The sequence below is a fragment of the Pelophylax lessonae genome (assembly GCF_965119305.1).
Source record: "Pelophylax lessonae genome assembly, chromosome: 1".
Taxonomy (NCBI): Eukaryota; Metazoa; Chordata; class Amphibia; order Anura; family Ranidae; genus Pelophylax; species Pelophylax lessonae.
This window is the reverse complement of record NC_138768.1, coordinates 875,809,559-875,820,630: the sequence shown is the minus strand read 5'-3', so window position 1 is coordinate 875,820,630 and position 11,072 is coordinate 875,809,559. Positions and strand designations below refer to the sequence as shown.

Below are 11,072 nucleotides of genomic sequence, written 5' to 3'. Positions count from 1 at the left end.
AATAGAGATGGAGGGTGAAGAGTGTAAATAGAGATGAATGAGGAGAGAGAATGAAGATGAAGTAGAAGTAGTGAAATCCATCTTGGAGAAGATGGAGGAGTGAAAATGCTGGAGGAAAGATAATGGAGATGAACAAGGAGTTAGAATGGAGATGGAGGAGAAGGAGTGGGAATAGAAATATGGGAGGGGGACATGGAGGTATTGTAGGAGGAGTAAGGATGGAGATGGAGGGGGAAGAGTGAGAATGGAGATAAAGTAGAGGTAAGAATATAAATAAAGGAGGAGTAAGAATAGTGATTGAGGAGGAGGAGTGAGAGTGGAGATGGAGGAGGAATGAGAAGAGAGAATGGGGATGGTGGAAGAATGAGAATGAAGAGGGAGGAATGATAAAGGAGATGGAGGAGGAAGAGGAAGAATGAGAATGGAGAGTGAGGACAAGAAGTAATGAGAATAAAGATGGAAGAAGTAGAGGAGTAAGATTGAAGGGGACTGAAAATAGAGAGGACTGAGAAGACAGTAGGACTGAGAAAGGAGGCGGTGGAGTGAGAATAGAGGTGGAAAATAATTGAGAATGGAGAAGAAGGAGAAAAAATGAGAATGGAGGAGGAGAACAAATGAGAATGGAGGAGAAGGAGGAGAAGAAATGAGAGGAGGAGGGGAAGGCAGAATGGAGGAGGAGAAGTAGAATGAAGGTGGAGGAGGAGTGTTTTGGATTTTACGAAGTCGGCCAGTGAGGCATAATTGGAAGACACATACTGGAGTATGGGCGATCAGACAAAATACCAAATTTATGATGGAATGGTCTCAATTTATTACAGATGTGACATAAGTATATAAAACAGAAAAGATGCAAGGAATTCAGTCTTTGGTCATCAGTCAGATGTTTGTGATGATTGATAAGATGCAGGTGACACTAATCAGGTGGTGGTGATGATCAGTGGTAATGGTTGATGGCTTCTGGGTCTTTTGCTGGAATTTCTCGTTGTCTGAATATATTCTTTATTTCTACATTCATGATGAAATGTCTTAAGACTTGGCACCGATGTCTGTGGTCCCGGGTTGCGACACTCAGATGCATTTAAAAAAAAAAAAAGAAGTAAGATCAGAGGTTAACTTCAGTAACTCTCTTAGAAAGTTATCCGTGCATAAAACCACTAGTAATCATTTCAACGACATACAGCACAAAGATATATCAAGGTATAATAAAGTAAATCCCACCGTTGTAAGGCACACCTTTACATGACAAGGAGTGAGGATGAAGGAGAGTGGGAATGGAGATGGAGGAGTGAGAATGGAGATGGAGGAGTGAGAATGGTGTTGGAGGATTGATAATGGAGATGGAGGAGTGAGAATGGAGATGGAGGAGTGAGAATGGAGATGGAAAAGTGAGAATGAAGATGGAGGAGTGAGAATGGAGATGGAGGAGTGAGAATGGAGAAGTGGGAATGGAGATGGAGAAGTGAGAATGAAGATGGAGGAGTGAGAATGGAGATGGAGGCGTGAGAATGGAGATAGAGAAGTGAGAATGGAGAGGGAGAAGTGAGAATGGAGAGGGAGAAGTGAGAATGCAGATGAGGATTGAGAATGAAGATGGAGAAATGAGAATGTATATGAGGAGTGAGAATGGAGATGGAAAAGTGAGAATGGAGATGGAGGAGTGAGAATTGAGATGGGGGAGGGAGAATGGAGATGGAGAAGTGGGAATGGAGATGGAGAAGTGAGAATGGACATGGAAAAGTGGGAATGGAGATGGAGAAGTGAGAATGGACATGGAAAAGTGGGAATGGAGATGGAGAAGTGATAATGGAGATGGAGAAGTGAGAATGGAGAAGTGGGAATGGAGATGGAGAAGTGGGAATGGAGATGGAGGGGTGATAATGGAGATGGGGAAGTGACAATGGAGATGGAGAAGTGACAATGGAGATGGAAAAATGAGAATGGATATGAGGAGTGAGAATGGATATGAGGAGTGAGAATGGATATGAGGAGTGAGAATGGAGATGGAAAATTGGGAATGGAGATGGAGAAGTGGGAATGGAGATGGAAAAGTGGGAATGGAGATGGAGAAGTGGGAATGGAGATGGAAAAGTGGGAATGGAGATGGAAAAGTGGCAATGGAGATGGAGAAGTGGGAATGGAGAGGGAGGAGTGATAATGGAGATGGAGGAGTGAGAATGGAGATGGAGAAGTGAGAATGGAGATGGAGAAGTGACAATGGAGATGGAAAAATGAGAATGGATATGAGGAGTGAGAATGGAGATGAAAGAGTGAGAATGGAGATGAAAGAGTGAGAATGGAGATGGAGGAGTGAGAATGGAGAAGTGGGAATGGAGATGGAGAAGTGAGAATGAAGATGGAGGAGTGAGAATGGAGATGGAGGCGTGAGAATGGAGATAGAGAAGTGAGAATGGAGAGGGAGAAGTGAGAATGGAGATGAGGATTGAGAATGAAGATTGAGAAATGAGAATGTATATGAGGAGTGAGAATGGAGATGGAAAGGTGAGAATGGAGATGGAGGAGTGAGAATTGAGATGGGGGAGGGAGAATGGAGATGGAGAAGTGGGAATGGAGATGGAGAAGTGAGAATGGACATGGAAAAGTGGGAATGGAGATGGAGAAGTGAGAATGGAGATGGAGAAGTGGGAATGGAGATGAAGAAGTGAGAATGGAGATGGAAAATTGGGAATGGAGATGGAGAAGTGGGAATGGAGATGGAAAAGTGGCAATGGAGATGGAGAAGTGGGAATGGAGAGGGAGGAGTGATAATGGAGATGGAGAAGTGAGAATGGAGATGGAGAAGTGACAATGGAGATGGAAAAATGAGAATGGAGATGAAAGAGTGAGAATAGAGAGGATAGGTATTGGAAGAGGATAATATTTCGGGGGACCTTTGGAGGGCTCTGCAAACCTTTGCATTGATGGCATTTTCCATCAATTTAAAAAAAATGTCCTTGTAAATGTCAGTGCTAAAAAAATAATAAAATAAAATAAAATTACTGCTCTTGATTAAATTGATTTTTTTTAAATGTTAAACTTGTGAAAGGTCCCCAGGACAGTTTCCCCCGTGCTGTTTTATTTTTATTTATTTTTTATTGCTTTGCCTATTGGCCCAGAAAATGGACATTTTGATTTGGCAGATTCAGCTGGTTCACCATCCGGTCTTCTTTGACGTTCTCCAAACCCTGCTTGAACAGGGCAGGGCAATTTGTCTCATCCCTATTCCCTAATGCTGCTGTTGTCCCCTTAAAAAAATATATTTTAAATAAATAAATTACTCTAACAAAATAAAATAAAGCTAAAAACTACAAGAAAATCAAGCAAACAAAATATAACACCCACCCCAAAAAAACATCAAACCAAACTAAAAACTTTTTTTTGGCTTAATGGAAAAAAAAAACAATGCTAAGAAACACCCCAAAATTAAAAAAAGCAAAAGAACTGTTGGGTCTGTTTATATTGCGGTGAATGCCGGTCGGCTTATACTACAGATACTGCAGGACACTGAAAAAGTATCAATAGAAAAGTATGATACTGAAAGCACACTACACTAACCTGTCTCCCTTTAACCGCTTGCCGACCGCCGCACGACTATTTACGGTCAGCCCCTCACAGGCAAAGCGATGTAGGTCTACGTCGCTAGCCTGTGAGGGTCTCAGGAGCAAGCGCGCGCCGCCGGAGGTGCGCTCCCACTCCCACACGGTCACAGACCCCCCCCGCGCGTGTGACCGGCGTACCCGATCGTCCGCCGGTCACTCGCGATCGTTGGGTGGAGAGGGAGAAAGGCAGGTGGCTAATGTAAACAAGCCGCCTGTCATTCTCCCCTGTGTAGAAACAGTGATCATACGGTTCTACTATTTTGGACCGTTGATCACTGTTCCTACACCTCAAGCCACAGCCAATCACAGTTAGAATCACGCCCCTTGAGACACATATAACCCCTCCCTCTCAAAAAAGTTAACCCCTTCACTGCCAGTGTAATTTTACAGTAACAGTGCATATTTATAGCACTGACAGAGTTGTATAAAGTACTCGAAACCCATACTAGAGTAAAAGTACAAGTGCTCAATCTAAAAGTGACTTGAATAGAAGTGGAAGTGCTCGATCAAAAAGTGACTTGAGTAGAAGTACTAAAGTATTCAACATTTTTTGTACTTAAGTATTGCAAGTAGTTTTTTTTTTAAATTTTGCTACTAAAGTACTGAAAGTAAAAGTACCAGTAGTTTTGAAAAAAAATTGCTACTCAAGTACTGAAAGTAAAAGTACAAGTACTGTGTTATGTAGTTATTAAAGAAAGAAGTCAAAAGGTTGAACATCATATTGTTTTTTATTATTTCAAATGCAGCATTTATTTATACATACAGTAGCATTTATTTTCGTATGCGCTGATAATACACATGTTTTGAGCTTCATGAAACCTGCCATCTACTGTTCTGGTAGTGGTAATTTTTATAATAGTAAAGAGTAACTATGCAGCACAAAAAAAAAATATCGGAGTAGAAGTATTGAAATCATTGAAAAAATGTAGTGAAGTAAAAGTGGAAGTAGGAGAAAAAAATTCTACTCCAGGAAAGTACAGATACCGCCTTTCCATACTTAAGTACAGTAGTGAAGTAGTTCTACTTAGTTACTATACATCTCTGAGCACTGATTACTGTAAAAATGTCACTGGTACCCCCAAAAGTGTCAAAAATGTCAGTCAAGGGTCCGATCTTTCTGCCCCAATGTCACAGTACCGCAAAAAAAAATTGCAGATCGCCGCCATTAGGCGTTAAAAAAAACCCAACAAAAATGACAAAAATCTTTCCCTTTGTTAGTAAACGCGATAACTTTTGCGCAAACCAATCAAAATACGCTTTTTGCAATTTTTTTTACCAAACATAGGTAGCATAAAACAAATTGGCCTAAAATGTTAGAAAATTTTGATTTTTACATTTTTTTTGATAATTTCATATAAAAAAAATTTGAAAAATATTGTTATTTTTGTAAAATTGACGCTCTTTTTTTGTTTATAGCGCAAAAAGTAAAAATCGCACAGGTGATCAAATACCACCAAAAGAAAGCTCTGTTTGTGGGAAAAAAAGGACGTCAATGTCGTTTAGGTACAGCGTCGCACGACCGCGTAATTGTCCGTTAAATTCACGCAGTGCCGAATTGCAAGAAAAACCCTGGTCGGAATGGGGGTAAAATCTTCTGGGGCTTAAGTGGTTAAGGAGGAGGGGCGGCTTCAGTGTACTCCGTCCGTACATACAGTGAGAAGTGAAGACTGGAGGCAGCTGGGGAGACATCCCGGGCCGATGTCACCCCTCTGGCGGGTGTCACCCAGTGCGGACCGCACCCACCGCACCCCCATAGTGACGCCACTGCTTCGATACATAATTTAAAAAAAAAAAAACGTAGGTAAGCAATAACGTGAGCAAAATAATAAACAGTGTTCTAAGATTTCTACGTTCTTACCTTCAGCTAGGACATGAGTCTTCTACAGTTCCCCAGAGTGCATTTATCAAGTCTGTCTCTTGATTATTAGGTGGTCGAAAGGACTTATGTAATTTCCACCTCAGCTCCGATAGCAAGTGAAGTTGTCTCATGATCAGGTAGAAGACACAAGGCGGCACTTGCAGTAGCTCCGGAATGCACAACATATGCCATGTGTATTACAGTACTCCTTGTATGGTTTTCTGAAAGCATTTCTGCTTTCCATGGCACATGAAGATATTTTAGAATGTCCGTGGCTGAGCACCTCTCAGAAGCATTGAGGGCCAAAAGGTCCCAGAACATCTGCCTGGCTTCAAGAGAGAATGTCTTCCATTTATTTGGTGCTAAGGTTGGATCCTTTTTGACTTGCCACCATGCAAAGTCCCTGTACATTGAGTCACGACCCTCTGCTCCTTTCCAAGGGAATGATCCAGTCAGAGCTGTGTATATCAAGACACCAAAGGCCCATATATCAATGCTCGGATGTAGAAGCAACCGATCTCCTTTTTTCAGGCTACACAGTTCCGGAGCTGTGTACGGTATGAACCAGGACATGGATGGGGCTTCGGTACCCTGGAGCCTTGCCAGTCCAAAATCTGCCACTTTGATAATATTACATTCAAAGTCCATCAACAGAATATTGTCCAGCTTGATGTCACGGTGGACAATCCCTTTGCTATGCATGTATTCCAACGCGCTCGCTATCTGAGGAACGCAGCGCTTTACTGTCTCTTCATTTAAACCAACCTGCAGAAAAAAGAAAACATTTGTCACTAGACATCAACGCGTCAAAATATAGACACCAACATGGCAAAGTGTAATCAAAAAAGAAGCCTATCTTATCCATCATACAGGGACCTAGAATATTAGCTCAATACACTCAAAAAGATGCCTAAATGAAAACCTGTTGGTATACAAATATGATCACCATTGCTGGTCCAGGACCATCGTTCTTAACCTTGCCTCACAGCTGAGCAGGTTCCATACCTAAAATCAGGGCTTTTTTAGCGGGAATGTGGGGGAACGCAGTCCCGGCACCTCAAGCACTAAATGTATGTAATGGCAAGGGGTGCTGGGGGGCTGCTGGAGGTTCTATTGATGCTGGCTGCTAGGGAATCAACTGTTGCTGGAGGGATCAATTTTTGCAGGGGTGTCTGTTGTTGCTGGGGGGGTCTATTGTTGCTGGTAGAGGGTCTATTGCTGCTGGGGGTGGGTCTTATGTTGCTGGCTGTTGGAAGTGTAATATAGCATGCATAAATAAAGGGATGTATTCGAGAGATAAAACTATAATCCTTCCACTTTATAAAACTCTGGTCCGACCGCATCTGGAGTATTCTGTCCAGTTCTGGTCGCCAGTCCTCAAGAGGGATGTGTTGGAGCTGGAGAGAGTCCAGAGAAGGGCAACTAAACTAATTAGGGGGTTGGAGGACCTTAATTATGAAGAGCGTCTACAATCGCTTGATTTATTCTCCCTGGAGAAGAGACGCCTGAGAGGGGACATGATAACAATTTATAAATATCTCAATGGGGATCCCAGCTTAGAAAAAAAGCTATTCAGTCGAAGGGATTGCATGAGGACTCGAGGACATACAATGCGATTAGAGGAGAAGCATTTTAACCTCAGGCAACGTGGGGGGTTCTTTACTGTTAGGGCTACAAGATTGTGGAATTCCCTATCACAAGAGGTGGTTTCTGCGGGAAGTATGGTGGCTTTCAAAAGACTCTTGGACGTACATCTCAAGGATCAGAACATTGAGGGGTATGTGAGATGATTACAGCCACACACACCTACACAGGTTGAACTGGATGGACTATTGTCTTTATTCAACCTCACCTACTATGTAACTTAGTAACTATGCAAACTAGTAATGTTCAGTGGCGGCTGGTGCTCCATGGGCCGGGGCGGCAGACGGTCCACACCATACCCCTCCGGACCACACCAGCCCGCATACCATACCCACCCCCCGGTTGCCAGCTCACTTACCCTGAACATGTGGAGGGTAGGCAGGCAGCGGCAGCTTCTCAGTCTCCTGCATCTCCTCCCTCCTCCTTCTCCTTGGCCAATGGCATGGCATCTCCTTTCGGCCAATCTGGAAACGGGTCGCTTCCTGATTGGCCAGGAGGAGGATCCATGTGAGAATAGCGAATATTCATTCGCTATTGTCACACAACTGGGTGGGCTCAGGGCGCCCCAAGCCCACCTTTTTTTTGAAGCCTATTAGAGCCTCTGGCTGCAATCACGTGCTTCAAAAAAAAAAAAAAAAAAAAAACCCTATTGGAATCCAATGCGTCCGGCGTCCTGCATTTAGATTAGATTTATTTAATTTTTTCATACAAACTTACATTTGGCTTTATTAGGGAATAAAGAGTTCCAGATGTCGCCACCTCCTGGACAAAGACATAATCTCTGCTTGTATGAAAGGCAACTTCATAGGTCCTGATGATGTTGGGATGGCCGCTGAGGCTGGCGGACACCCCATATTCCACCAGGAAGTTGTCCATTGGAACCTTTTCCTTGCTAAGCAGCTTCACAGCCACTAACTGACCTGTTAGAGAGAGAGAGAGAGAGAGAGAGAGAGAGAGAGAGAGAAAAGATAATTAGTAACACAAACCAAATGCAGCAGCTTGCTAAAAGCCCATTATCCACTTAAGGACCAGGCCTATTTCTGACACTTGTTCTTTGCAAATTAAAATCAGTTTTTTTTTTTTTTGCTTGAAAACTACTTAGAACCCCCAAACATTATATATATTTTTTAGCAGAGACCCTAGAGAATAAAATGGAGATTGTTGCAATATTTTTTATAATGTATTATATTATATTTTTGCGCAGCGGTCTTCCAAAAGCATTTTTTTGGGGAAAAAATACACTTTTTTTAATTAAAAAATAAGAACACAGTAAAGTTAGCCCATTTTTCTTTAATGTGAAGGATAATGCATGTGTGGTTTGAACACCGTTTACATATGTGGGCGGGACTTGCGTATTCGTCCGCTTCTGCACGCAAGCTAACAGGGACAGGGCGCTTTAATTTTTTTTTTCCTATTTATTTTATTTATTATTTTTTATTTTTACACAGTTTTTTTTAAAAAAAAGTTTGATCATTTTTATTACTATTACAAGGAATGTAAACATCTCTTGTAGTAGAAATAGGCATGACAGGACCTCTTTAATGTGAGATTTGGGGTCAAAAAGACCTCAGACCTCACAACTACACTAAAAGAAAAAAATAAAATTGTTGAAAAAAAAATTCGGCCCTTTAAACCGGTTGCTAGGCAACGACGTTTGACGACGCTCCAAGCCACCAAGACCATAGAGTCGAGTGAGGGCCATCTTGCCCTCAGTTGACTTCCCGTCTCTGAGGATCCAGGACCGGATCGTTTTCCCCGCTGCCGGCAGGTCCGGTAAGTGGGGAAAACAGTTGGGACGTGGCGGGAGGGAGGGGCACCTCTTCCTCCGCACCGTAAGGGTGATCCCGCGGCGAATCCGCGGCTGGGACTGGTGTGTGTTGCATTTTTTTTATGTCACACGGTATTTGCTCACGTAATTTAAAAAAGCAAAAATACAGTCATGAATTAGAAAAAGCAAAACAGTAAAGCTAGCCATTTTTTTGGATAATGTGAAAGATGATGTTCCATTGAGTAAATAGATACCCAACGTGTCACGCTTTAAAATTGCGTCTGCCTGTGGAATAGAGGCAAACCACGGTGCCTAAAATTCTCAATAGGTGACGCTTTAAATGCCTTTACAGGTTACCAGTTTGGAGTTGCACAGGAGGTTTGGTGCTAGAATTATTGCTCTCGCTCTGACGTTCGCGACAATACTTCACTTGTATGGTGCGATCACTCTTTACATATGCGTGTGAGAGTAACGTATGTGTTCGCATTTGCGCGTAAGTACATTGGGACGGAAGTGCTTTACATTTTTTATTTCATTTATTTATTTCTTTATTTTTTTTAAACTTTTTGTACAAACTTTATTACTATCACCTGGGATGAAGAACATCCCTTGTGATAGCATGGGCCGTGACAGGTCCTCTTTATTTAGAGATTTGGGGTCTATTAGACCCCAAATCTTTCCTCTGGCCCCCCCATGCCGCCGACTGAACTGAGATCGGTCCGATCAGCTTCTTCTCTGGCCGCTTGTGGGAGGCGGAACAGGAAGTGACGAATACTCATCGCCAGGGGCAGCCCGTCCATTGGGGGTGCGGGGGCGCAGGGGCGCTGCCCCCCCATCCATGCATCCGGCTCCCTAATCTACATGCAGGGCGCCGGACGCATGGATTCCAATGTGTTTTTTTTGAAGCATGTGATTAGAGCCAGAGGCTCTAATAGGCTTCAAAATAGGATGGACTTGGGGCGTAGAGCACTGCTCCCTGAGCCCACCCAGTTGTGTGACAATAGCGAATGAATATGAATATTGTCACTGTCGCTATTGTCACACGGATTCTCCTCCTGGCCAATCAGGAAGCTGAGACCCTTTTCCCTATTGGCCGAAAGGAGAAGCCATGCCATTGGTCGAGAAGGAGGAGGAGGGAGGAGACGCAGAAGACAGAGCGAACGGGAAGCCGCCGCTGATGCCACTGCTGCTGTCTGCCGAGACGCAGGAGACCGAGCGAACGGGAAGCCGCCACCGCTGCCACTGCTGCCACTGCTGCTGACTGCCAAGACGCAGGAGACCGAGCGAGGAGGAAGCCATCGCCACTGCTGACTGCCAACTGCCCTCCACATGTCCAGGGTGAGTGAGCCGGCGACCTGTGTGCAGGCTGGTGTTGTCTGGGGGGGTATGGTGTGGTCAGTCTGCCGCCCCCCGGCCCATGGAGCACCAGCCGCCACTGCTCGTCACTCCCAGTTTCCAGGGTTACAGAGAGAGGGGAACAATGCAATTTCCTCTAACTCTGTCCTAGGCAGCCATTGCCGCTGGACGCATTGCTCCTGGCCTCTGTGATGGGACTGAAGAGCCCGGGAGAGGCGGTGGAGGTGACCCCCTTCTGCCACCGTCAGAAGTGATCGAGTACTTAATTAGCCACTCAGATCACTTCTGATTTGCAGAGAATCGCCGGCTACAAATACCGGTACTGGTATGATGCCTGTAGGTGCAGGCACCATCCCGGTATAACCACTCAAACCCAAGGACGTACGGGCACATCCTTGGGTGGGAAGTGGTTAAAGTTGTCAAACTGATTGTCTACAGATGAGAAATTCTTCGATCTTGGATCTTGGATGTCAGACTCTACATTTTTTTGCAGAACAAACATACAAGTCTCTTCTACCAAAAAAAAAAAAACCTCTACCGGCTGGCAATTCGGCAATTTTTTAAAGTTTTGTTCTGCTAGTTCCATTGAATGGCTTTTGATGGATCTGATGTGATTCAGAAGCACCACTAATACTAAGAAAGTGTTACATGAATTATGGCCACAAAGTTTACCTGAACTCCGGTGTTTGGCCAGGAGGACCTTCCCATAGGAACCCGTCCCAAGTTCTTGGATGGGGTCAAAGTGTTCTGAAACCTCCATCATCTTCAGGTTCTCAGAGGTCTTAGAGATGAGTTGAAGGACGCGCCTTGCGGAGTTCTTGGTCACTTCCTGGATGTTAGAAGCCATTCT

At 43.9% G+C, this 11,072-nt stretch overlaps 1 protein-coding gene across 1 annotated transcript; it reads right to left on the bottom strand.

Annotated features, from left to right (window-relative positions):
* Positions 1-5,538: 5,538 nt before the first annotated feature.
* Positions 5,539-11,069, bottom strand: LOC309550427 (serine/threonine-protein kinase SBK1-like; the record flags this gene model as incomplete). The annotated part of the gene is made up of 3 exons (XM_082250809.1): positions 5,539-6,219; positions 7,816-8,018; positions 10,895-11,069. 3 exons carry the CDS (start codon positions 11,067-11,069, stop codon positions 5,539-5,541), a joined length of 1,059 nt encoding a protein of 352 aa, XP_082106935.1.
* Positions 11,070-11,072: the final 3 nt, after the last annotated feature.